The 27,988-nt window shown below is 45.8% G+C and overlaps 1 protein-coding gene and 1 pseudogene across 5 annotated transcripts in view; one reads left to right on the top strand and one right to left on the bottom strand.

Moving 5' to 3' along the window:
- The window catches only part of cdpf1 (cysteine rich DPF motif domain containing 1), a 74,822-nt gene that overhangs the window by 13,025 nt on the left and 33,809 nt on the right, over nt 1-27,988 (top strand). For 3 of the 5 annotated variants that reach the window (XM_072484420.1, XM_072484419.1, XM_072484421.1), the window contains exons 2-4: nt 11,995-12,101; nt 15,077-15,188; nt 16,908-19,217. In XM_072484420.1, the coding sequence (XP_072340521.1) occupies nt 11,995-12,101; nt 15,077-15,188; nt 16,908-17,039 (351 nt within the window). In that variant the 3' untranslated portion in view covers nt 17,040-19,217. Of the gene's footprint in view, nt 1-11,994; nt 12,102-15,076; nt 15,189-16,907; nt 19,218-25,428; nt 27,507-27,988 lie in introns of those variants that run through there. The other 2 variants (XR_011936470.1, XR_011936471.1) reach the window with 2 other exon arrangements.
- LOC140396168 (large ribosomal subunit protein eL42-like) lies at nt 19,253-19,674 on the bottom strand (annotated as a pseudogene).

Genomic DNA, 27,988 nt, shown 5'->3' with positions numbered 1-27,988 from the left:
TGTTCCTTAGCCCATCTCAAGACCTGTTCCTTTGCCTGGAAGCTGTGGAGCCTCACAATAACAGCCCGTGCTGGTTCATTGGGCCAGGACTTCTGTCAAGAGTGTCCGATGGGGATGGGCTCGATCCAGCTCTGGAGTAGATAATACAATAATAATAATCTTTATTGTCACAAGTAGGCTTACATTAACACTGCAATTAAGTTACTGTGAAAAGCATCTAGTCGCCACATTCCGGCATCTGTTCGGGTACACTGAGGGAGAATTCAGAATGTCCAAATTACCTAACAGCACGTCTTCCGGGACTTGTGGGAGGAAACTAGAGCACTGGAGGAAACTCATGCAGACACTGGGAGAACGTGCAGATTCCACACAGACAGTGACCCAAGCCGGGAATCGAACCTGGGACCCTGGCGCTGTGAAGCAACAGAGCTAACCACTGTGCTACCGTGCTGCCAGATCTGAATCCACCTTCCTCACAATGTTCCCAAACATCTTGGGAAAGTATTCAGTGGGAGTTGGGCCTCCATTACCTCTGGCATCCCCATGATCTGAATATTCCGATCCTGGAATGATTCTCCAAATCATTCACTTTGGCCCTGAGTGCTTTATTCACACCGGCCATCTGAGACATCTTGGGCGCGATTTTCCGATGCGTTGTTTGGGAGAATCGCCTGGGGCGCCATTTTTTCACGCAACGCCGGTCCGACGCCCTCCCGTGATTCACCCAAGCGGCGAGATTGGCACTATCGAGTTCTGCGCAGCGCAGTCCGGTGAATCGCCCGAGACACCCAAAATGGCAATTCTCCACTATCCCTGCTATTCTCCGCCCGGATGGGCTGAGCGGCCTGCCCAATACGACGGGTTCCCACCGGCGCCATCCACACCTGGTCGCTGCTGGCGGGAACAGTGCGGGAACGCTGGGGGGATGGCCTGTGGGGGGGGAAGGGGGGTTCCTGCACTGGGGGGGGGGGGGCTCAAATGGGGTCTGGCCCGCGATCTGTGCCCACCAATCGGCGGGCCGGCCTCTCTGAAGGAGGACCTCCTTTCCTCCGCGCCCCGCAAGATCCATCCAACATCTTCTTGCGGGGTGACCTCGGGGAGGACGGCAACCACGCATACGCGGGTTGGCGCCGGCCAACCTGCGCATGTGCGGGTGACGCCAATTACCCCAGTTACGTGGCGCCAGCCGCGTCATTTACGCGGCGCCGCTTTTACGCGGCGCCAATGCCTGGCACGCGCTGACGCTGTTTTCGCGACACACCCCCCGAGTTTCTCGCGGCCCCGATCCTCGCCCATTTTCGGGCCCTGAATCGGTCGAGATCGGGGCCGTTTCGCGCCGTTGTGAACCTCGACGCCGTTCACGACGGCGTGGGCACTTAGTCGCGGGAGCGGAGAATCGCGCCCCTTAGATTTCAGAGAGGCAATCTAGGCTCTATGCGTCAAGAGAGCCACTTCTAGGGCCTAGCAAGCCACTCAGTCCATGGGCAACAAGGGGCTGGTTTAGCACAGGGCTAAATCGCTGGCTTTGAAAGCAGACCGAGGCAGGCCAGCAGCACGGTTCAATTCCCGTACCAGCCTCCCCGAACAGGCGCCGGAATGTGGCGACTAGGGGCTTTTCACAGTAACTTCATTTGAAGCCTACTTGTGACAATATGTGACTTTCATTTCATTTCAATGCTGTGCAACATTGCTGTCAAATCATATAAAAGGGACTGTGCAACAAAGATTGGCTCTTTATACACAAGCTACTTTCAATATTTTATATAATTTGTCAACAATTATACATAGTATAACAGTTGGAAACATGCATTTTGCAAAAAGTTTTTATCGAATAAAATTGTGCATAGTTTATTAAGTATTTTGTTGCTCTCTATTAATTCTGCGCCAAGACATACAGACTAGGGATCAGAAGTGTGATGAATGTGGAAATTATTATATGTTTTATATTCAGTTGCAGCTTTAAAAACCCTGGTTTAAAATACATACTGGTAGTGTGTCTACTAAAGCTGTAACTATAAAGTTGCAAAAGATGAGGGAATCATTCATTCCAACCACTTAATTGGTTGCACATAAAGTGCTGTGATTGCTGGAGATTCCCTGGAATGTATATAATTTATGAGAGACTGTATTTAGTCCTAGCTAAGCAGGTCATGGAACGTATTGAGATACAGATCATGTAATTAATTAGAGGAGCCAGGTGTGTCTGTAGTCTTGCAGTCTGTTATAGATGGCGATATCCTTTGGTCGCCCGGCCAAGTGTTTCTCAGCAGTATGCAGTTTGCTCACGGTGGGATTCTCTCTTCCCACCGCTTGTCAAGAGGATTTCCCAGACTTCCAGTGGCAGTACATAGCGGTAAAATGTACACAAGGTGGCTCCCACTGGGATACTTTTTAGCCCTACTCGGACAGTTACTGGGGTATTTTTGCTGGAAATCCCACTTGTGTGATGGTATAAGGTTTCCACATAAGGGAAATGTCCAGAAGGACCAGGCAAAGTAAATTGAAGCCTTCTCGGTGCGCTTCGGCCATTGGGTGGGTATGCGGCGGTTGTGTGCTAAAGAGGATTTCTTGGTTTTCCTGGGACCGGGCAAGGGGAAAGGAGACCTGGGCGGGGATCTGCACGCTGACCGGTTTAAGCCGGCCAGTGAATGGGAGTGAGGTGGGGGAGGGGCTGTGGCCATCGGAGCCTGGTAGAACAGGTTCCGGTGAGTCTAGCTGGGGTGAAAAGTTGGGGGACGGAACCGAGATTGGGGGGAGGGGTTTACAAGAGGAAGTGGAGGGGAGGAGTCGGCGAGGGGGGGGGTGTCTACAATTCATGGATGTCATTCACGGTACTCTTTCAGGGATTAAATGGCATTGAATATTAGGGGGAGGGGTTGGGGGGTGGACTCTATATGTCAGTGGTGACCATAGGCGATTCCTGATTTATTTTTCTTTATTTCCTTTTTTTTTCTTTTTCCCAACTTGGGAGGGTGTGTTTTATTTGATGCTTATATTGTCAGGCGGGCTGCTGTTTGGGATGGTGGGAGGATGGATTGTTGTTGTTGATAAGGGGATTGACATTGTATTTGTTACCGTTTACTGTTTGTTGGTGGGGTGTAAACTCTGAAGAAAATGTGAAAATGGAGAATAAAATATTTTTAAAAAAAGAAAAGAATGCAGGAGAAGCTGGAGGACCTGGAGAACAGGTCCAGGAGGCAGAACCTGAGAATCGTCGGCCTCCCTGAAGGCAGTGAGGGATTGGATGCGAGGGCCTATGTGACGAACATGCTGGAGAATTGATGGTGCTGAGGCGTTCTCTCGGCCCCTGGAAGTGGATAGAGCACACAGAGCCCTCGCGAAGAAGCCCTGAGCGAACGAGCCGCCAAGGGGGATGGTGGTACGTTTGCACCGATTCCTGGACAAGGAACATATTCCGCGGTTATCCAAGAAAGAACTGAGCAGCAGGTGGGAGAATTATGAGCTGCGCATTTATCAAGAACTGGGTGCGGATTTGGCCAAGAGGCAAGGTGAGTTTAATCGGGCTAAAACGTCCCTCTTTAAGAAGGGGGTGAAGTTCGGGATGTACCCAGCACGTCTGTGGATCACATATGAGGAACATGATTTTTACTTTGAAACACCAGATGATGTATTGACTTTCATTAAGGAAAAAAGACTGGATGTGAACTAAAGATACTGAATCCTTGGAGAGTATTGTAGCGGCGATTTGTTGAAAATCACTTTTGTGCTGGTTTGAATGAGTAGTGTTACGTGCAAACAGGGGCAGTTTCATGGCTAAGTTAACTTTGTCTTACTGGGAGCTGGTTGGAGGGGGGGGTGGTTTCTGTGGGGGGTTTTTTTCACTGTTTTTTCTGATGTTTGTTTACTGGGGAATGTGATGCTTTGAATATGTTTGTCTAAGTGGGGGGAGAGGGGAGGGAACAAGGGGGAGACACTGTTTGGTGCCATGGGTGGGATCTATCAAGTCAGCTTGGTCAGCTGACTCATGGAAGCACAGAGCAGATATTCAGCTGGAGCTTGATATGGGGGATTGGGTTTCTGGTGCTGTTACCAGGGCGGGAGGGAGTGGGTGGGGGTAGGTGGGGAGCTGCTTTGCTGACAAGGGAGAAACTGTTACTAGGGGACAAATGGGAGGTCAGGGACCGCAAATGCCCGAGGGGGGGCTCGAGGAGACCGGGGGCATGAGCTGCAGGCTGACCTAAAAAAGGGTGATGGCTAGTCGGCCCGGGGGGGGGGGGGGGGGGGGGCAGGAAGCAGGGGGCATGGGGCAGGAAGCCCCCCGACCAGGTTGATTACATGGAACATTAGAGGGTTGAATGGGCCGGTCAAGAGTGCTCGCGTGTTTGCGCATTTGAGGGGGCTGAAGGCGGATGTGGCAATGTTACAAGAGACACACCTGAAGAGTATAGACCAGACTAGATTGAGAAAGGGGTGGGTTGGCCAAGCATTCCACTCAGGGCTGGACTCAAAGACCAGGGGGTAGCGATCTTGATCAATAAACGAGTGGCATTCGAGGCAGGGAGAATCGTATCAGACACGGGGGAAGATACATAATGGTGAGTGGGAAGCTGGAGGGGGTGCGGGTGGTACTCGTGAACGTATATGCTCTGAATTGGGATGATGTGGAATTTATGAGGCGGGTGTTAGATAAGTCCTAGAAGAGTCACATAACTTGATCATGGGGAGAGAATTTAATTCAGTCATTGATCCGGAATTGGACTGGTCAAAATCCAGGACCGGGAGGGTGCCAGCCGCAGCAAAGGAATTGAAAGGGTTTATGGAACAGATGAGGGAGTAGACCCATGGAGGTTTGCACGGCCAAGGGCAAAGGAGTTTTCTTTTTTCTCCCATGTCCACAAGGTATACTCTCGCATCAACTTTTTTGTTCTGAGCAGGGCTCTAATACCGGGGGTGGTGGATACTGAGTACTCAGCAATCGGAGTGTCGGATCATGCCCCACATTGGGTGGATCTACGAGTTAGTTGGAGAGAGGGCAACGGCCGCTATGGAGGCTGGATGTGGGGTTGCTAGCGGACGAAGCGATCTGTGGGCGGGTGAACAAGTCCATCCAAAACTACCTGGAAACAAATGATACGGGGAGGTCTCTGCAGCAACGGTTTGGGAAGCTTTGAAGGCAGTGGTCAGAGGGGAATTAATCTCGATACGGGCCCACAGAGAAAAGGCGGAACGGGCTGAGAGGGATAGGTTAGTTGAGGAGATACTCCAGGTGGACAGGAGATACTCGGATGGCCCGGATGCAGGGCTACTGAGGGAGTGGCGGAGGTTACAGGCGGAGTTTGGGCTGTTGACTACAGGGAAAGCGGTGGAACAGCTGAGGAAGGCAAGGGGGGCGATTTATGAGTAGGGGAAAAGGCAAGCAGAATGTTAGCACATCAGCTTAAAAAAAGGGAGGTGGCCAGGGAGATAGGGAGAGTAAAGAGTAGAGGTGGGACGAAGGTCCTGGACCCAGTGGGGGTGAATGAGGTGTTTAAAGACTTTTACAGCAAATTATATGAGTCGGAACCCCCGGCTGGGGTGGAGGGGATGAGGCAGATTTTGGGTCAGTTGAGGTTCCTGAGGGTGGATGAAGATCTGGTGGAAGGGCTGGGAGCCCCAATTAAGATTGAGAAAATAACTGAGGGGCTGGAGGGCATGCAGTCGGGCAAGGCCCCGGGGCCGGACGGCTACCCGGTGGAATTCTATAAGAAGTTTTCAGAGATTTTGAGCCCACTGCTGATAAGGAAATTTAATGAAGCAAGAGAGAAGGGGGTTCTCCCCCCAACAATGTCGCAGGCCTCGATTTCATTGATCCTGAAATGGGAGAAAGATCATACAGGCCAATTTCTCTACTGAATGTAGATGCCAAACTGCTGGCTAAGATACTGTCCACAACGATAGAGGATTGTGTCCCGGGGGTGACAGGGGAAGACCAGACGGGATTTGTAAAGGGCAGGCAATTCACGGCCAATGTTCAGAGGCTTTTAAATGTTATTATGATGCCCTCAGAAGGAAGGGAGATGGAGGTGGTGGTAGCGATGGATGCGGAGAAGGCTTTTGATCGGGTGGAGTGTGATTACCTGTGGGAGGCGGTGGGAAGGTTTGGGTTTGGTGAGGGCTTCATTGACTGGGTGCAATTGCTCTATTAGGCACTAGCAGCGAGTGTGCGTACAAACCGTCTGAGGTCGGAGTATTTTAAACTACACCGAGGGACGAGAGAAGGGTCCCCCCTTTCCTCGCTACTGTTTGCTCTGGCCATAGAGCCATTGACCATGAAGGTAAGAGCCTCTAGGAACTGGAAAGGGCTGGTTCGGGGAGGTGGAGCACCGGGTCTTGCTCCTGTATATTTCAGACCCGTTGGAGGGGATGGGGGAAGTTATGCAGATCCTCAGGGTATTTGGTAATTTTTCGGGATATAAATTCAACATGGGGAAAAGCGAGATGTTCGCGATCCAGGCAAGAGGGCAGGAGAAGAGATTGGGAGAGCTGCCGTTTAGAATGGTAGAAAGGAGCTTTCGATATCTGAGAATCCAGGTGGCCCGGGAATGGGAGACACTGCACAAGTTAAACCTATCCTGTAGCTCGTAGAACAAATGAGAGAGGACTTTTAAGAGATGGGACATGCTCCCACTATCATTGGCGGCGAGGGTACAGACTGAAATTACGGTCCTCCCCAGATTTCTGTTTGTCTTTCAGTGCCTCCCCAAATTCACCCCTAAGGTCTTTTTCAAGCGGGTGAATAAGGTGATTTTGGGCTTTGTGTGGGCGAGTAAAACCCTGCGAGTGAAGAAAGTGTTGCTGGAGCGTAGTCGGAGGGAGGGTGGGTTGGCACTGCTGAACTTTTGCAATTACTACTGGGTGGCTACTATAGCCATGATTAGGTAGTGGGGGGTGGGGGGGGGGGGGGGGTCGGTGTGGGAGCGGATGGAGGCAACGTCATGTAAAGATACAAGTTTGGGAGCATTGATAACGGCACCTCTTACGTTCTCGCCGGCCCGATACTCCACAAGTCTGGTGGTGGTGGCGAATCTGAGAATCTGGGGGAGGTGGAGGAAATATAAGAGAGTGAGGAATGTTCGGTTTGGACCCCGATTTATAATAATCATCGGTTTGTACCGGGTAGGCTGGATGGTGTGTTCCGGAGATGGCCAAGGGCAGGAATTAAGAGGATGGAGGATCTATTTAGAGACTGGAGCTTCCCCAGCTTGAAAGCCTTGGAGGATAAATTTGTATTGCCAGCAGGGAATGGTTTAGGCATCTGCAGGTACAAGACTTTTTGAGAAGGCAGGTTCCTGCCTTCCCGCTGCTGCTGCCACGGGGGATACAGGACAGATTGGGTGGGAGAGGGGAAGGTATCAGATATTTACTTGGAACTGTTGGAAGTGGAGGAAACTCCAGTGGAGGAGTTTAAGGACAAGTGGGAAGACGAGCTCGGAGGAGCGAAACAGGCGGGTCTGTGGGCGATGCCTAAGCAGGGTTAATACTTCCTCATCATGTGCCAGGTTTAGCCTGATACAATTCAAGGTAGTCCACCGGGCACACATGACGGTGGCCTGGATGACTACGTTTTTTTGGGTAGAGGACAGGTTTGCGAGGTCTGCGGGAAGCCTACAAATCATGTCCACATGTTTTGGGCATGTCCGAAGCTTAGAGGGTTTTGGCAGGGTTTCGCTGAGGCAATGTCCACGGTACTTAAAACACGGGTGGTGCCAAGTCCGGAGGTAGCGATCTTTGGAGTGTCGGAAGAGCCGGGAGTTCAGGGAGCGAAAGAGGCCGACGTCTTGGCTTTTGCCTCCCTGTTAGCCCGGAGACAGATCTTATTAATGTGGAGGGACTCGAAGCCCCCGAGTGTAGAGACCTGGGTTAGTGACATGGCTGGGTTTCTCAGTCTCGAGAAAATAAAGTTTGCCTTAAGAGGGTCAGTGGTAGGGTTCACCCGGAGGTCGCAGCCGTTCGTCGACTTTCTCGGGGAAAATTAAAATGTCAGCAGATGCAGAATTCCAAAGGGGGGGGGGGGAAGAGGCCCGGATTGTTGTTTTATGGGGTGTGTGATGATTGTGATGGGGGTGGAAATGTTTATTGTACTATGTTTATGTCGCTGTTATTATTATAAAAACTTGCAAATACCCGAAGAATATATTTAAAAAAAATATATATGTAATATTATAGATGTACTACAATAGCCTGGTAAACCTGGTGCCTAATATTGCATTATTACCGGATCTTTGGTTTAATCTCAGCTAGGTCACTCATTCAAACATTTGCATCAGCGAAGCAAAAATATTTGCTTGGGCTCTACACTAGATTAGCACCTAGAGACTTATGCTGCCAGCACTGCCTGCAGTCACACGTGAAGTAAAGCTTGGCATTGGAAATGTGATTTGAAACTGCCTTCCGGCATGCCTGGGTACCTTCCAGAAAGCAGTGGAGAGCATTCACAGAAAAGTGGATATTGGTGGATTTGGGTTGTGGCTAGAGAGCGGATAATGGATTCTTAAGAGTCAAGAATTTCATATAACAGTATAAACTGTGGGAGTGGACTTTCAATGATTAAGCACTGTCATCACAAGTGTTGCAATACTTCATCAGACTTTCACTTTTGATTGCACAGTAAAACAGAAGTGAAACTCTGCCTACATCTGGAATATTCTGACTCAATGATTTATCTTTTCTTCCTTGTTTTTCTTGGCCTTGTGTCAATGTACTTGGCTCCCCAGTCAGATAGCAGCAATTCATCCACAACTAACTTCTTTCCTATTTAAGTGTTGTTGTGGCAAGGTGGCAGGATAGTGACTTGTTTCTTGGTTTGTGCTATGATATAGAAAATCACATGTAATGCCCTGCGTGTGCATTCATTTCTTGGCATCTTGGTCAGCAAGAGGGGATTTGTAGTGTTGTTTATTGCCACTACATTATTGCGGAGGCTATGTTCTCATAGAGTCATAGAATCCCAACAGTACAGAAGGAAGCCATTCGGCTCATCGAATCTGCACCGATCCACTCCGCCCTATACCTGTAAACTAACCTGCACATCCCTGGACACTAAGGGGCAATTGATCATGGCCAGTCCACCTAACCTGCACATCTTTGGACTGTGGGAGAAAACCGGAACACCCGGAGGAAACCCACGTAGACACATGGAGAATGTGCAAACTCCACACACTCGCCCAAAGCCAGAATTGAACCCAGGTCCCTGGCGCTGTGAGGCAGCTGTGCTAACCACTGTGCCACCATATCACTTCTATATATCTGCCAAATATGGTGATGTTTGTAGAACTGGTATGCGGTTGAGTCCAAAGCTAGACCACCATAGATTTTTTTTATTGTTTGAACCCACTGGTTAGTGTTGCTGCCCATCCTCTATATGTTCCTCTTCTTTTAAAGTTATTAAATATTTACATGTTGCAGAATCAAAATTAGTCACAATTTTATCTTACAAAGTATTATAAAATAGCAATTGTTAGCAAAATAAAGGTAGTTTAAAGGATTTATATTTGTATTGGCAAGCACTAAATTCAAAACATTTAAAACTACACCTTAATCTAATGTTTCTGTGCCTGGAAGGGTAATACCTATAGTTAGATTCATGCTGGACAAAGGTATTTGGATGTATGGGGGTTAGTTTCAATTCCAACTGTAATTCCATTGTTCTTAGAGAAGGCTAGGACATGAAGAATAAATAAACCAGCAATGGCTGTTTAGCAACTTGGGCCTTGTTAGGTCGAGAAGCTTTTAAGTTTTAGCTGAATTTGATTGCATTCGGGTCAGGACATTGAGAAGTGAACAGCTCTTAGCTCTGCCAAGAGAAGTTGGATAGGACAAGGAAGTTGCAAAGATGCGAGAACCCTCAGGAATAAGCTACAGTCCAGTTAACCAGGGAATTGGAACCGAAAGAACATTTAAGACACCTGGAGTTAAGTGCACAGCAACTAATGTACGGTTCAGAAGAATTCAAGGAAGAGTAAACCTAGTGTTCGAAGTTAAAGAAACAATTGCAGTACCCAGATTTAAAGTGGGACAGCGGCCTTCAAAGGTGAACCAAACGTGGGATGCCATTTTAATCTAGTCTGGGAATCGAGAGTTAAAACAATTGTGAGTAGTTTGCACAGCAGTCAAGACAAAGAAATCCTAACGGGGTTGGTGTAAAATCCTGGACTGAATTCATTGTTAAAAATGGAGCGGAAGCTTTGTTTAAAAGTGTCATTTGGAAAACCTTGACTGGATTTTGAATGCAAACCATTAAAGGAAAGTACTCTTAAGAACATAAGAACTAGGAGCAGGCCCCTCGAGCCTGCTCGCCATTCAATGAGATCATGGCTGATCTTTTGTGGACTCAGCTCCACTTTCCGGCCCGAACACCATAACCCTTAATCCCTTTATTCTTCAAAAAACTATCTATCTTTATCTTAAAAACATTTAATGAAGGAGCCTCAACTGCTTCACTGGGCAAGGAATTCCATAGATTCACAACCCTTGGGGTGAAGAAATTCCTCCTAAGTTCAGTCCTAAATCTACTTCCCCTTATTTTGAGACTATAACCCCTAATTCTGCTTTTACCCGCCAGTGGAAACAACCTGCCCGCATCTATCCTATCTATTCCCTTCATAATTTTATATGTTTCTATACGATCCCCCCACACCCTTCTAAATTCCACAAGTACAGTCCCAGTCTACTCAACCTCGCCTCGTAATCCAATCCCCTCAACTCTTGGATTAACCTAGTGAATCTCCTCTGCACACCTTCCAGCGCTAGTACGTCCTTTCTCAGGTAAGGAGACCAAAACTGAACACAATACTCCAGGTGTGGCCTCACTAACACCTTATACATTTGCAGCATAACCTCCCTAATCTTAAACTCCATCCCTCTAGCAATGAAGGACAAAACTCCATTTGGCTTCTTAATCACCTGTTGCACCTGTAAACCAACTTTTTGCGACTCATGCACTAGCACACCCAGGTCTCTGCACAGCAGCATGGTTTAATATTTTATCATTTAAATAATAATCCCTTTTGCTGTTATTCCTACAACGCGTTTTTGGTAGTAGAGTTTGGAAACTCTCGTGTCAATCATCTGGGGGGGTTCTGAGGAGAAGACCACACACGCTAACGGGTTCAGAGCGGAGTGCATGTATTTGACCACAGTCATCTTATGTGCTTAAAAGGGACTCTGTATTAATGAGACCATTGTATCTTAAGAGGAACTTTCTAATCCATTTTAATCTCTAAATCTGGGTGAATTTGTTAAGGTGAGAAAGAGTAAAGAAGTATTGTAGCATCCAGTTGTTTCATGTCTAATAAATGTTTCCTTGTTAAAGTGTAGTGCTCCTGTGACTCTGTTTCTCCATGTTTTATTTTAAAAAGTTATACTCTTTTGAGCCAGGGTTCCACTCTGGGATCTTCCCATCCAGCTATAACGTCAACTGGATCATAACACCATGATAAAATAGAAAACTATATTCAAGGAAAAGCAACAATTTGGGAAGAATTAGCAGAATTATGGGATGAAGGGGCGGCACCAGTAACAGTGAGAAGATTAACAAACTGGGGAATCTACGCTACTATTCCTTACTCGAGACAAGAGAATCGGTGATTTCAGGATAGACAGCATTTGGAGGCCAGCAAATCTTGTTCTCACCCTGGATGTTCCACATGAGTGTATTTTCAGCAAGGGTTACAGGATGGCAATTAAAAGCAAGAACTCTCACTGATCATTTCTCCCCAATAATTGCTGTTGTTGTCGAGGCCAACTGTTTTGCCCAGTGATACTCGATAAAGATGAGCTAACTGAGTGAAAATCCATAAGTGACTGTGGACCTACCTCCTCTGCATAGTTTATTTTCAGTCAATCATGGTGCTAACCAGAAACCGATTTCTAAAGTCTGTGCTGCCAATTCAGTCCGTTACAAATGCTAACAATTCCATTTTCTTATGCTGTATGTAAATAGGAAATCTGTCATGTGTAATAAAGTTGAAATGGCTTCTTGCACATTTGTTTCAGATGCAGTCCGTTGAAGAGCCGGAAGGGGTGTTTGAATGTCGGTTGTGTGGACTCAGAGCGCCGTACAGTTACCATGGACAGAAGCCCCCAAACGCATGCTCTGTTGTGTTAGTGACTTTTGATCAATATAACAATATGTCATACACCAGCAGATAGTAGAGACTCCGTAGTATCATAGAAACTTACAGCACATTTGGGTCATTGTGCCTGTGCTGCCTCTTTAATAGAGCAGACATACTTATCCCCTGATGTTTATATTTAAAGTAGGCAATGACCATTTAAGCATTGTGGTCTGAAATCTCCTCCATATTTGCACCCTGATGCACACATAATCCAGATGTAAACCAGTTACATGACTTAAAACGTCATGGAATTTTGGGAATATGTAAGTTACCCAGAGATGTACAATAAGCCCAACTCTCCTCGATCTTTAGCCATCAGACTCCATTAAACCACAATAACCTCCCACCAAACTCAAACTGGAATATCTTAACTGTGCTCATTCAGGGAGGTCACTCAACATTTTCAGCAAGAAACAAAGCTAACTTTCTGTTACTTTAAGAATGTTTTTCACAGATTGGTTTACCTTGATTTAATTTATTTAATTTAAGTTCAGTACTACTTGGACACGGTACTTGGATGTATCTTGACATCGGCAAAATAAGGGCAAAAATGCGCATATTTCTGGGCCTCAATTACCTGTGACACCCAAGGCTTCAGGCCTACAAGTTCATTCTTAAACCAGAATGATACTTGGACACCAAAGTTAAATTCTGACGAGAGATTACACAAACTAATGTTATGTCCCCAGGAGTTCGGGCAGCGGAAGTGGATAGCACTGTGGCTTCATAGCGCCAGGGTCCCAGGTTCGATTCCCTGCTGGGTCACTGTCTGTGCGGAGTCTGCACGTTCTCCCCGTGTGTGCGTGGGTTTCCTCCGGGTGCTCCGGTTTCCTCCCACAGTCCAAAGACGTGCAGGTTAGGTGGATTGGCCATGTTAAATTGCCATTAGTGTCCAAAAAGTTTAGGAGGGGTTATTGGGTTATGGGGATAGGGTGGAAGTGAGGGCTTAAGTGGGTCAGTGCAGACTCGATGGGCCGAATGGCCTCCTTCTGCACTGTATGTTCTATGACTAAACCCACAATGGCAAGTCATTATTAACAATAAAGAACTAACCTGAGTTCAATGGGAAATAGATAGAGTTTGAAAGTATGGTTATTTGGGGTGATTTGATCAAAGCTTTCACGATATTCCGGAGATTGGTAGGGAACATGGGAAAAAACTATCTCCGATGCTCGGAGAGCCTTGAACAAGCGAACATAGCTGAACGACTTTTCACAGTAACTTCATTGCAGTGTTAATGTAAGCCTATTTGTGACAATAAAGAGTATTATTATGAACCAAGCCTTTCAGGAGTGAATTGAGAAAATACTTATATACTCAAATGATGGTAGAAGTTTGGAACTCTCTTCCACAAATGGCAGTTGATGCTGGACTAATTTGTTTATGTTAAACCTGAGATCAATCATTTTTTGTTATCCAAAGATAATCAGAGATATGGAGTTAGGTCACAGATTCACCGTGAACTCATTGGACGATGTAAGAAGCTCACCGGGCTAAATGGCATACTCTTAGTCCAATATTGAACCATAAATGTAGAGCTAAAGAACAATTAGTCCCATTACGTGGCAAATTTTATGATTTAAAGCCCTGGACCACTCATGATCCAAAGTTATCACATCAGACTATCAGGAAAAAACCAGACCACCTTTAAGAATCTCCGAATAGTTGGTTATGTAATGGAATTGACAGAGGTCCAGGAGTATGTCACATGACTACCCTCTTGATGTGTGACAATGACAGTAACGCAGTCAAATGCCCAAAATGAGCGATGAAATGCTTGATGGAAAAGATGAGACAGACCTGGCAGACCATGTATCCTTTTACCGTATTTGAGAAGAATTCCTTTACAGAACCGCACTATCTTTGTAAATAAAATGTGGGAGCTACAAGACCATGCTGATTTGGTAGAAAAAGTGTTAAGATCTTGCAGTTGACAACAATAGAGATATAGCCCTTTGGTATAGGCTGCTTACCTTTTATTTTAAATCAGAAATTCAAAACTTCCAGTAACCTCTGATCAAAGGCTGTTTTAATTCAGGACTGCGTTCAGAGATTGTCATGAAACACAGACATGCAGATAATGATGACACAGACAGGCACAGACAGGCAGCTAATGAACACAGAGATCAGGAAATGACCAATGAGCAGGCAGGACACTCAGGGGTGGCATCTCACTATAAAAGGCACGAGGTACTCACACTCCGTCTCTTTCCATTGATGAACATCTACAGAGTGAGTCAGGGTGTATGTACAGTATCACACCTCCAGCACGTGGCTAAGAGCTAGTCTGGTTCAGTCAGACAGAGTAACCACACTTAGGTTAGCAGAGAGGGGAACTCATAGAGAACTGTGCTACTGGTTCAATAAATCAGATTGAACTAACTTCAAGGTCTGGAGTATCTTTTGGTTAAAGCTGCATCCAGTTGCAGCCTGTGTTATCCCAGAGTACAGAACACGACAGAGATAGGTAATGCATTTCCATGGGCCTGAGGCTTCCAACTTCCATTCAATGAAATCTACACTCGTTCTATTCTCATTCATCCTATATTTTTCATTGCACCATTTTGATTTTCTGGACCCTCAGAAAAGATTGGATTCCACTCACCCCCCCCCCCCCTCCCCATTAAAGATTTATCTCATTAACCAAAGTGGTTATCTCATTACCATCTTCTCTGCCTTGAAAACCTAGTGAACATTTAATTTAAAAATAATTTGCCTCTGTTGAAGTAAAGTACAAGGGGTTACTTAGCCCATGAACTATGTGGACACTATGTCAGCCCAGATCAATATAAACTTGTGGCCTGTAAATATTTTTTCTTTGTGCAAGAGTTACCTGAATACAAGATGAGGTTAGAGGATTAAATATAATAAATGTAAAGTGCCTGATACAAGCACGAGTGAAATGCAGAAGCTCCATCATGGAGAGTGGATGTTAACCAATTTATTGGGTTTTTTTATAGACTGTTGGAGGAGTGCTACACCATGAATGATCCATTCACCCCTCAGAAGGACAGGTTCCTCATCCTTGGCTCCCACTGTTGTCTGTGCAACAATGCCGTGTGCGTTGGGCAAGTATGTTTGCTGCATAATTGCTTATATATCAGTAATGGAGGAGCAAAACCACTTGGATCACAAGCACAGTGGACAACATTATGCAATGTATCTTCCTCTCTCGCGGTGCTGATGCCAGGGCAAGCCAGATTGCAGTTATCCCTTCCTCCTTTGCCTATATTGGTGTACTGCCTTTTCCCAGTGTGTCAAACAGCCATCCCCATCTTTAGCTTGCCCTGCTGCCACCCCATTGCTTTGTTTTAGAATTCTTAAATTACCTTTGCTCTGCTTTATTCTCACAGACATTACTTGGCCTGCTTTGTCTCTCAGTGTTGCACTGCCTCAAGTTGCACAATTTTCCAGTGGCTTCTCCTGTTGAATCATTGCCTCCCTGCCCTTTTCTTCCTTGTTTGTTATTCTATTCTGCACCCTCCCAACTTCTCAGTGACATGATCTTAACCTTCCATTACCTGTGCTTGCTTGTTTGAAGCCCCCAATTGACTGCCTCTTCCTCATCTTTCTTTGACGTGGCTTATGGACAGGTAAGCCTCCTCCTTTGTCCATTTTCTCCCCAAGGCCAGACATTTGATCAATGCAGATAGAGTACCTCAAATCTGGCGATTTGAAAACCGACAGCATCCGAAAAACAAATCTTTGTTTAGCTGGGCCATGCAAAAATTAAAAAAGTTTATTGGCCTGTTTGGCTGGTTGCTGGATCGGAGTGGTGGAGTGCCAAGCAGTTATGCATTTTGTCTGACATTTTGAGTGGCTTAGCGACCCATGACCCTACCCAATCAGCTCGGAAACGTTGGTGGAGCTGCTGCATTGGCACGGATTTGCACACCTGTTGTTTCCCGCGCTCCTAGTGGTCGGAGATGTTGACCTCACCCAGGAAGATTAAAAGATTCCTGCAGAATCCAGTGAGGTAGAATATTTAGCTATATATTGCACTTGAAATCGGGACATATTCTTGCAACAGCATTGAGTTTTGATGCCATTAAGGCCATCCAAATAGAATCCGACAAACGTTGCAATTCATTCCCAAAAGCCTTTACGTTCCATGGGCACTGGTTGCAGCCGGGCAAGTCAGTTCAAAGAAAGTTATTAAAGAGTGGTGTTGAACCTTGCATGAATCAAAATAAAAGTTTTAAGTTCCAGCATTAACATCATTTCAGTTTGATTGTCGTAGGGAGGTCGGGGAGGCATAAGGGAGTTATTAAATCCAATACGTGAGATGCAAATTAATATCAGCAGAGACACAGCCATTCATCTAAGATGCTTTGCAATCATAACAGTTGGTTCTCATGTCTCCCCTATTCGCTGAATTAAGGGTTTCCAATTTTTTTCCCTGAAAAGTGACAAGTTTTGAAATCAGGCATGGACTAAGTCCTGAGGTTGCCAGTTTTGAGACACTCTCCCTGTACATCTGATTCTCAAAATCTTACCTTGAATTACTTTTGTCTGATACATTGTAAAGAATAAATTGCCATTTGAAGTGCTCAAGAGAATTCACATGATTAGCATATGGTATTGCAGCAAGGAACAACAGGAGTTTTTTGGTAAAATAGTGGGGGGGAAAAAACCAACATGTCATAAAGGAAGATGGAAGCAGTTGTGATAGAGGATGTGAGGGGGAGGAACGTGGGATCACAAACATACCTGTGGATTAGAAAGATATATTTTGATTAACTTACTACTTTTCTCCTCTTCTCTTTTTTTTTTCTCCAAATAATCCTTTAGGATTGTAGCCTGTTCTATACAAAGCGATTCTGCATTCCCTGTGTGAAGGAACATATAGACAAATTCCCTGAAGAGATTCAGTTGGACCTACAGAAGAAAAAGCAACAACAAAACCTTCAGGCCTCCAGGTGACACACATCACAGAACCAGCTTTCAGGAGAAAATGCAGGGTTCAAACTCTCACAATTACCTGGATATTCGAAAGAGGATTTTCTTTTCCAAAAGTGAAGTAAGAGGCAGTCGTTTATTCATAATTGAACTCCTTTCGCTGGGAAACGCTTTCTATAAAGGAAGGAGTCCAGCAAATTTACTCCATTTAAGCAGCAAACATATTGGCACCATCTGCAGAAATCATGTTTTAAATGCTTTCTGGTGAGGTACATGGTAAAAATAAAGTTGTCTGAAGAAAGAAAAGGGGAAAAATAAATCTTGGTTGCTGCAGGGGCATTTATTCAGTTGGGAATGTAAATAAGAAGCTTGAAAAATCATAGTTTACTTGGAATTGACGGCCTGTTAAAAACTGCGGTGCTGACTGATGGAGGGGTTGATGTACAAGAGGAAAAAGATAGCCCCATTGCCGAGTCATCTTTTCAAGGATGAAAAGAAAACCTTTTTAATCCTCAACACATGTTTCACAATATTGAAACACTCTTCTTTCTGCTCATATTCCTTTCCCGGTACAATTCCTGAACAGAAGTGTGGGATAAAGACCTTCACTGATGTGGATGTTTATTCTGACAGAAAGCTCATCGCTTCTGTTGTGCACATCTCCATGACATAACTGCTGCACAGTAAAACTGGTTTACCACTGCTGTGAAGAAAAGTATATCGGAGCTTAGACATTGCCAAAGCCTCTTTAGATGAGTACATCACTCACTTGTAACATTTTGACCTGTTAGCAAGATTGATAAAGCTTGCAGCACAGGAAATCTTGCATTATTTTGTTAAAAAGTAGACTTTTGTGCATAAAAATGTGTTGGCTGCTGCTGTACAGCCCAGGGGAAGGGAAATATCACTGCTTTTTCAGCAGCTTCATATTTTAATAGTGTGGGGTACTGTAGGGAATCTTTAGTAATCATCAGCATACCTCTAATTGCTAGGTGCTGTAATATGATTTGTGAAGGAGGGTCAGCATTTGCAGCAAAATGGTACCAAGATATTATTAGCTTCAAGCAAGGGAAAATCTTTATTCCATCTAACCGATCTGTCCATATTATTCCCTCACAATTCTAATGGGAGAGGGAATGGAGGTGGATGGGATCATCCACATTATCAAATGTTACAGGGATTGATTAGAATAAGGAGGAATAACAACCCGCAGTCACAGAGTATATTATTTAAGAGCTGCATCAGTAAGAAGGGCGAAGAGACCTAAACACATGATTTGAAAGAGGGTGCAAGGTGGGTTTGAATTGATAGGCTAATACACATTCAAGAGGAAAAGCGTTTGTGGACTGTTGATATTGTAGCTACTCCTGCTCCAAAGGGGTACACTTCTCTAGCTCACCTGGTTATAATACTGGAGGAGCCAGTATCTGTAAAGAGAGGTATGCATTGAACTGTAATACAAAAATACGTTCCTCCAGATTTGGGCTTAAGTGGCAAGTCTTCCTCCACGTCTCCAGTTTTCTCTATACTACCCCTAATTAATGCCCCCTTTTCTCCTGCGCTCAAGTCAAGATGCTCCTGTCCGTTTCAGTGCTGCGTTTAGTTGAGCGTTTTCTGCTCTATCAGATTACAAGCTTTCCCTAGACAGGATAACATTCTAGATATCATACTGTTCTCTATTCTGCATCCAAGTATGGCTGAGCAATTTATAGATGTGTTATTTGATCAGTTTTATACATTGAATGCTATGATACCCAAGATCTGGGGGCCATTCTTAAACTACAATAACAATTTGACACACAAGAATAAGATGATTAAACCACTTAATTTCATCCTGGGTTTGGTAATATCTAATCTCTGATTTTTATTGCTTTTACATGTCATCTAAATCTCCCATGTCTTGTTTCTTTCCTGCTTTTTAAAATTATCCCACTCTCTGATGCTGTTTTCATTGGATTCTTGTTCTTTTATGACTTTTTATAGCAACAACACACACTCCCGTTATCTTTATAATAGCTGTGCTATTCCTTGGTCTTTCCCACACCCTTATGTTTGAGCCCCTTTTGGGCATTTAAAAAGAATTGACAATAAACAGCAACACAAACAATTGTTCAGCACATTTGACGTGGTTAAAAGTCTTTGTTCTTTGACGTAAGGAAATAAAGTAAGCAATAGCTTGGAGAAAGTGATACTTTTTTTTAACCTTGAATTAATCTTATTTTGAATTGGTACTCGAAAATACAAATAATGCAGCCTAGAAATGGATGACTTGGCCCTTCCTCTTCTTAACTGCTACCAGCTCAAAGTGCTTGCATCTCTTGATGGCCAGCATTCTCTTCGACCGACAGTTGGGCTCCACATACTCCAGTCTCAGCACAATCTTCTTTGTGGTCTTAGCCTTTTTCTAAAATATAGGCTTTGTCTGTCCACCATAACCACTCTGCTTTTTGTCATAACATCTCTTACCCTGTGCGTATAGGGAATCCTTTTCCTTCTTTTACTGGGTAACCTTGTGGGTCTGGTGCCTACGACATTTCTTGCAGTATGTCCTCCGGGTCTTTGGTACGTTGACCATATTCCCGGGCTGGCGGTGAGCGGAAAGTAAAAGTGGTATTTTTTAAGGTGAAATAAAAGCAGAGGCTATTCCTGAGCTGAGGGTCAGACAGTTGAAGCCACAGCTGTTCTCTCCACCATTTAAGATGTTCTAATATTGTGGGGGTGTAAGTGGGCGGCATGATGACCGAGAGATTATGTGACCGAATTATGTCCTCGAGGTTGTGAATATTCTACGTTTTGCTCACCGCTAGTTAGCTTCCTCTTGCTGTTTGTTTTTGAGTTCAATCCCCTTTTCACAGTCAATTCTTAAAGCAGCTTATCGTTTTAACCGTTTACTATGAGCACGCTTTTTATTCTGAACTTGCCTTCACTTCAGTTCCTGAATTCCAGCAAAAGTTCAAATTTGCCGTCAGCTGCAGTTTACAAAATCTTTTATTTAAGTCATTGAGGGGACCATTAAATGCAAGTGAAGCTGATTACAATGAGGCTCTGATAATGAAAGCAAAATACTGCAGGTGCTCAAAATCTGAAATAAAAACAGCAAGTGCTGGAAGAGCCCAGCAGGTCTGGCAACATCTGTGGAGAGAGAAACAAAGTTAATGTTTGGAGTCCAATGTGACTATTTTTTGATCATAGAATTTACAGTGCAGAAGGAGACCATTCAGCCCATCGAGTCTGCACCGGCTCTTGGAAAGAGCACCCTACCCAAGGTCAACACCGCCACCCCATCCCCACAACCCAGTAACCCCACCCAACACTAAGGGCAATTTTGGACACTAAGGGCAATTTATCTTGGCCAATCAACCTAACCCGCACATCTTTGGAATGTGGGAGGAAACCGGAGCACCCGGAGGAAACCCACGCGCACACGGGGAGAACGTGCAGACTCCGCACAGACAGTGACCCAAGCCGGAATCGAACCTGGGACCCTGGAGCTGTGAAGCAATTGTGCTATCCACAAGGCTACCGTGCTGTCTCTTCAGAGAGAAAACGTTTTGAGTCTTTGACAATGAGTCATCCAGACTCTAAACGTTAGCTCTCTTTTCTCTCCACAGATGCTGTCAAACCTGTTGAGATTTTCTGTTTTCCTTTCAGATTCCAGCATCCGCAGTAAATTGCTTTTATGACTCTCCAGAAATGGGCTCAGGTAATGTTTCCATATGCATGCTATTCCTAATCATTTCCAGGAGGTGGTGCTGCTTGGAAACAATTGATTGCTGCTTGATGACAGAGCAAAGACGAGGCAGGAAGTGAGGCAAATTCTGAGTATCTCATCAATGAAGTCAGGACAGTTCTCAGAACGAATGACCAACAGCTAAAGGGAACAGCAATGTCACAAGAGACAATTCAAGGAAAGGCCACTGAACAGCTGAGAGACGGCTGCTAAGCAAGCTCAATAGCCTGTGCAAGAGCAATCCCAGAGTTATAATAATAAGCTTTATTATTGTCACAAGTAGGCTTACATTAACACTGCAATGAAGTTACTGTGAAAAGCCCCTAGTCGCCACACTCCGGCGCCTGTCGGGTACACTGAGGAAGAATTCAGAATGTCCAAATTACCTAACAGCATGTCTTTCGGGACTTGTGGGAGGAAACAGGAGCGCCCAGAGGAAACCCGCGCAGACACGGGGATAACGTGCAGACTCCGCACAGTCCGCGATCCAAACTGGAGATTGAATCTGGGACCCTGGTGCTGTGAAGCAACAGTGCCAACCAAAAGCAGGATAGTCAATGTGAAACCTCAAAAGACCTAAAGGATTTAAAGAAGCAAAATTATTTTGCTTCTTTCCTGTTCTCCGCTCTCTTATTTTTCTCTCCACCCAATCTTCTCCCACCTCTGTTAAGGTCTAAAATACATATACATATTGAAGGCTGATTGTGGCTTACAAATGGCCCCCATATCTTGAGCAACAGAGCTTTCAATGTATAAAACTGATTAAAATAATATATCCATAAATTGCTAAAATTTTACATTCCAAGTGAAACTATTTCCCCTTTTTCTAATGTGTACACATTATGAAATGGGTTTTAGTTTTCCATTCATAAGATGCCTGAACTAGTTTGGTTTTGAACCATTTTGCAGAATCCAGTCTAAATTATTTTAATAGTCATCAAACCAACCAACACAGGGATGCACTGTAAAACTGAATAAATTGTGGTTAACTCCTACTGCTAAAAATCAAAGATGAAGTAAATTACATAAATTAATAATTCATTCAACATCTTTGACAATATATTTAATAGCATCACAAGGTTGAATTTTAAAGAGTAATAGAGTATAAATGATCATGGACAAAAACATAGTTTACATGTTCCACAATATTTCAGCGTTAGTTGGGTTTTGCTTAACCGTGATGAGACAGTTATGTCCATTGTCAGATTACAGTGCAGTTTAGCAAGGTTATGTTTATGGTGTGATTGATATATTTCCAGTCCTTACGTAGTCCCCCATACAAAGAACCTTGTCCTTCGCTCCATTTGACCTTTGCACCACTGGGGAGTTTTGCCACCTTCTGGAATGTTCTACTTCCCACTTGGATCATCTGTAGTGAATTGCAATCAGGGATTTTTAACTTCTTCATCAGCCACCTTCTCACCTTTGCTTAACTAACCCAGCAACTGGAGGTTTCTCTATCATCAGAATGCAATTTTAGCAGTATTCAATCATTTGAGTTGCCATCTACTAGATGTGACAGATTTAATAGGTTTACAAATCCTGTTTGATTAAACACCTATGGCAGAAATCTCTGTTTCAGAGACAAAGTGTTGACATCAACGCAGAATTTGTAGACTTTTATGGCAGCAAACCTGGTGCCACACCTGGACAGATTCCGCTACTGTTAAGGGGTAGCACCGGCACCACGTGGAACACAATCGATTCCAATAGAAAATAGTGCAGGATTCACCTGGTCCGCAATTGACATTTGGGAGGCTGACAAGCTGCAGTTGTACATACACATTACGATCGCCAAACACTCTCTTCCCAGACAACAAGATGGCCGGTTCTGTTGGAGCGTGCCCATACAGCTGATGGGTCGGCTGCGGTCAGAGGGCACCGAGAGGGTGGCCTGGGGTGACACCTTTGCAACCCGTGGCCCCAGGTTCACAGTGGGCTGTCAGCAGCGTGCGCAGCTACATAGCCGTCTTGGCGGCTGCGGCAATGGTGTTCTGTGCCCATCCACCCTGACCCCACAGCCCACCTCCCAGCCCCCCCCCACCCTCTCCGGCTACCCCCCGGCCCTGGCAGAAGCCCCCCACCCAGCGGGGCACAACTGTCAGCAAACTATGGTGCTGTTGGATACTTTCCGTACCCTCTCTCTCCCTCAGCAGCCATCACCAGTTTCACGATTTTTAAATCAGAAGTGAACCGCACCATCGGAGGCGGAGAATCACGGAGGCCGGAGAATACCGGATCAGGCCACTGTGCTATCCAAACGGTGTCCACTGTATGTGCATTCAGGTACGCATTGAAGTCACTGCCGAGGTGACGGGGAATTGTGATTTGGTGTGAAATCGGGACCAGCGCCGGTTCCCCGATTCTCCGGGCCCCAAAAAGCGGCATACTCGGAGAGTACACTGCACCGCATATCACCTACCTGCGACCATTGCTGGAGGCCCGCCCCGTGATTCTCTTCCACCCCCCCCCCCCCCCCCCCCCCCCCCGACCGGCCAATGTTCCGATGCCGTGGATCTGACATGGTCCTCCCGGTCGGTATACTAGCGTGGCGGCTGCGGACTCAGTCCGCGGCCGCCCTGGTCGGGGCGAGCCAATCGGAGGGTGGGGGGGCCTTGTCCGGGCAATGTTTGGGCGGGCGGTCAGGGTCGGGCTCCCGCCATCGGGGGGCACTATGTTCAGGGTCCAGGTCCAGCTCTGTGGTCTGAGTCCGCCATGGATCACGGCGCGGCCGCTGGAGGCCACCGTGCGAATGCGCAGCCTCCAACCAAGAAGTGCGGGGGACCATATCTGCAGCAAAAGCTGCTAGATTTACTCTGGTTCTCTGCTAGCCCCCTGCAGGGCTAGGAATATGTGGTCCTTTCATAGAATTATCATAGAGTTTACAGTGCAGAAGGAGGCCATTCGGCCCATCGAGTCTGCACTGGCTCTTGGAAAGAGCACCCTACCCAAGGTCAACACCTCCACCCTATCCCCATAACCCAGTAACCCCACCCAACACTAAGGGCAATTTTGGACACTAAGGGCAATTTATCATGGCCAATCCACCTAACCTGCGCATCTTTGAACTGTGGGAGGAAACCGGAGCACCCGGAGGAAACCCACGCACACACTGGGAGGATGTGCAGACTCTGCACAGACAGTGACCCCAGCCGGAATCGAACCTGGGACCCTGGAGCTGTGAAGTAATTGTGCTATCCACAATGCTACCGTGCTGCCCCAGTTTTTCTGGCGTGAAAGTCCACAGTTTTTACAACGGCGTGGGGACATAGTCCCAATAACAGAATCCAGCCTAATATCTAACTCTTGTTAGTAGGCGGCAGGGTCGCACAGTGGTTAACTCTGTTGCTGCACAGCGCCAGGGACCAAGGTTCGATTCCCGGCTTGGGTCGCTGTCTGTGCGGGGTCTGCACGTTCTCCCCGTGTCTACGTGGTGTTCCTCCGTGTGCTCCGGTTTCCTCCCACAATGTCTGGAAAGACGTGCTTGTTAGGTGAATTGGACATTCTGAATTCTCCCTCAGTGTACCCGAACAGGCGCCACAGGTAGTGTGGTGAAGAGGGTATTTTCACAGTGACTTCATTGCAGTGTTAATGTAAACCTACTTGTGACACGAATAAAGATTATTATTTTATAGTTTGAGGTAGATCATGACTTGGTACAAAAGTGTAAAAGGTGCGATAATGAGTCAAAGCCCATGTTTTACATAGAATAAAAGCAAAATAGTGCGGATGCTGGGAATCTGGAATAAAATACAAAAGTACTGGGAAATCTCAGCAGGCCTAACAACATCTGTGGAGAGAGAAACAGAGTTAACATTTCAGTCTGTGACTTCTTCATGTTATACCTTCTCATTTTGACTTCAATGGAAATATGAATCAGGAGAGATGTAACTCAAGCTGCTGACTCATTAACACCCCTTTTACATTAAACCAACACCTATGTCTTTGTTTACTCAAAGGAGACCAAATACTGGAGACTGGGCGAGTGCTTTGCAGATCGTCCCCATTCAATCTGCACGCATGATGCTTCGCTTCCTTTCGCTTGTCATTTCAATTGTCTACTGTGCTCCTATTCTGATTGTTCTGTTCTTGAACTGCTACAGTGTAAGCACAAGTTTGAGGAACTACACCTCATCTTTCAACTTAAAAAAATTTTTTAGACTACCCAATTCATTTTTTCCAATTAAGGGGCTGTGGGGGCGAAACCCATGCAAACACGGGGAGAATGTGTAAACTCCACACGAACAGTGACCCAGAGCCTAGATTGAACCTGGGACCTCGGCGCCGTGAGGCAGCAGGGCTAACCCACTGCGCCACCGTGCTGCCCTGTCATTTTTCAACTTGGCACTCCCACAGCCTTCTAGACTCAACGTTGTTCAACAATTTTAGATCATGACCCTGCCTTTATTTTTGTTTTGTTTTGCTGATTTGTTCTTTTTCTTTCACTTTGCATTCAGAAGGTTGCTAAGCAACCAATCGCATCTCAACTAGACACATCATTTGTTTCTTTACCCATTTCAACTCTCTTTGGCTTTGTAGTCTAAAACCGTCTGTCATTTAATCTCGGATGTCTTCCACCCTTTCACAGACTTTTCCTTTTGTTCTTCTTCCCTTCCCTTCCTCACCCCCTCACCTCTCCCGTTTCACTTGCTCAAAACCTATTATATTTCTACCTTTCCTCAGTTCCGATGAAACGTTACAGACCTGCAACAGCCACCGACACCCCTCTACAAGAAAGGAGTGAAGTTTGGGGTTCCATATCCAGCTTGCCTGTGGGTCACGTACCAGAATCAGGAATTTTATTTTGGTACGCTGGAGGAGGCGAGTAATTTTATGAGAGACTGTGGACTGAGAGGCTTGTGAGGACACTGAACTTTGGAGATGGCAGTATGGGGAATGCGGGTGTGTATGATGGGTGGATTGTTGTTGTGACAATAAGTGATTTTCATTTCATTTCTGTGTGGGTGTGAATTGGGTAAGTTTGTCCAACTGTTTTTTGGGGAATTGCTGGTGAGGGGTGGTAGAGGGGAAGGGGGATACTTGGTTGCCTCGAATGGGAGCCACCATGGTAGCAAGCAGGCTAGTGAACAGGAGTGCAGTGGGGAGGCGGTCTGGGGAGGGGGTGGTGGGGTGGGTTGGGTTTTTTTCTTTGTTTAAAGGGACGTGGGCACAGTTGGTGTGGCACAGTTGGCTGAGGAAACATGGTGGTGGACATCTTGGGGAGGCCCAGAGAGTGAACGAGGCGAGGATCTGGGGGAGCTGGTTAAAGTGAGTTTATGGCTGATTGGGGATGGGGAGAGCGGGGGAACACCCCCCCCCCCCCGCCCTCCCATCTGATTGATTACATGGAACATTCGGGGATTGATTGGGACGATTAAGAGATCTCACATTTTTTCTCAATTAAGAGGTTCGCAGGCAGACGTGGTTCTTCAGGAGAGGCATTTGAAGGTGGGGGACCAGTTGAGGTTGAGGAAGGCTTGGTGGGGCAGCTATTCTATTTGGAGTTGGATATGAAGACAAGGGGAGTGGCAGTGTTGATCAATAAGAGGTTGGCTTTTGGGGTGGGAAGTAGATGGAGGTGGGGGCGGTACGGTAGCACAGTGGTTAGCACTGTTGCTTCACAGCACCAGGATCCCAGGTTCGATTCCCGGCTTGGGTCACTGTCTGTTCGTTCTCCCTGTGTCTGGCTGGGTTTCCTCCGGTGCTCCAGTTTCCTCCCATAAGTCCCGAAATACATGCTTGTTAGGTAATTTGGACATTCTGAATTCTCCCTCAGTGTACCCGAACAGGTGCCGGAACGTGGTGACTAGGGGCTTTTCACAGTAACTTCATTGCAGTGTGAATGTAAGCCTACTTGTGACAATAAAGATTATTATTAGTAAAATCTACCTGTGGGTAGAATTGTGATGGTGAGTGGGAGGATTGAGGGGGTTCCTGTGGTGCTGGTGAATGTGTATGCCCAAAGTTGGGACGACATGGAGTTCTTGAGGTGGGTGTTGGCAAAGATTCCGGATCTGGACACACACACACACACACATCTGGCTGATTATGGGGGTGGGGATTTTAATATGGTACTGGACCCAAGGCTGGACCGGTCGTGTCCCAACTCCCTGAGGGTTTGGTGATGGCAAAGGAGCTATGGAATGCATAGGAGGAGCAGACCCATGGAGGTTTGAGAGGCCATGGGTGAAGTAATTTTCATACTTTTCCACTGGGTGTACTCTTGGATTGACGTCTTTGTCCTGGACAAGGCACTACTGGCATGGGTGTTGGATCGGAGTATTCAGCAATCATGGTGTCTCGCCACATGCCACATGGGTGGATTTGTGGGTGGCAAGCGGGAGTCCCCAATGACCACAGTGGAGGTTGGCTGTGGGGTTATTGGCGGATATTTAAAAATGCCTTCAGTAAAATATTTTTTTAAAAGGTACATCACACAGGAAATGTTTCAAAAAGGATTCAGGCTTTGAACTGTGATGTGTGTTGGAAATCCTGGAAGTTCTGAGATATTTTGAAATTCCGTAAATAAACTGTTTGAATTTAGAAGTAAAGTCATTGCTCATAAATAAGTAAGATATGCGGCAACCTGGCAAACAGATAACTGGATTCACGCCAGTAAAAACGTTAGGTTTAATCATTTCCCCCAGAGATGCATTTCTGCCCCTAAAACAACCCTGAATTCTATTTTCCACCTACGTGGTGAAAATTAAACTCTTGGTTTTAAATATATTATTCAGAAATTAAAACTTTAAAAACCGTAATTGCAGTGCGTTCCATTAGGTGTCAGAAAGGTTACTCCACAGATTTACTGTTTAATTTCCTCCAAATCACTTGGAGGTTATCGGTTACATGGGAGCTCATCGCATCTGAAGCTACAACTAGAGCTGTAAATAATTATACCATTGTGCAAGAAAATAGATTGCTAGTTCGCATATGGTGAGATTTTACAATGTTATGGGCAAGATTCTCCATTGGCTGACACCAAAATTGGGAAACACGATTGGGTGGAGAATAGATTCCGACAGCAAAATCACGGCGCCGCCAATTTGACACCAAATCACTTAACTCGGGTGCCTCGACAGCGGCGTCAATGTGGTCTGGAATGCATGTACAGTAAACACCGTTTGCATACCATTAGCGGGCCTGACCTGGTATTCTCCGGGGCCTCCACGATTCTCTGCCTCCGATTAGCCAAGTTCCCAATGGTGCGGTTCACTTGTGCTTTTAAAAATCGTGAAAACGG

Source organism: Scyliorhinus torazame, chromosome 19 (assembly GCF_047496885.1).
Source record: "Scyliorhinus torazame isolate Kashiwa2021f chromosome 19, sScyTor2.1, whole genome shotgun sequence".
NCBI lineage: Eukaryota > Metazoa > Chordata > Chondrichthyes > Carcharhiniformes > Scyliorhinidae > Scyliorhinus > Scyliorhinus torazame.
This window is presented reverse-complemented; position numbering and strand designations above follow the sequence as displayed.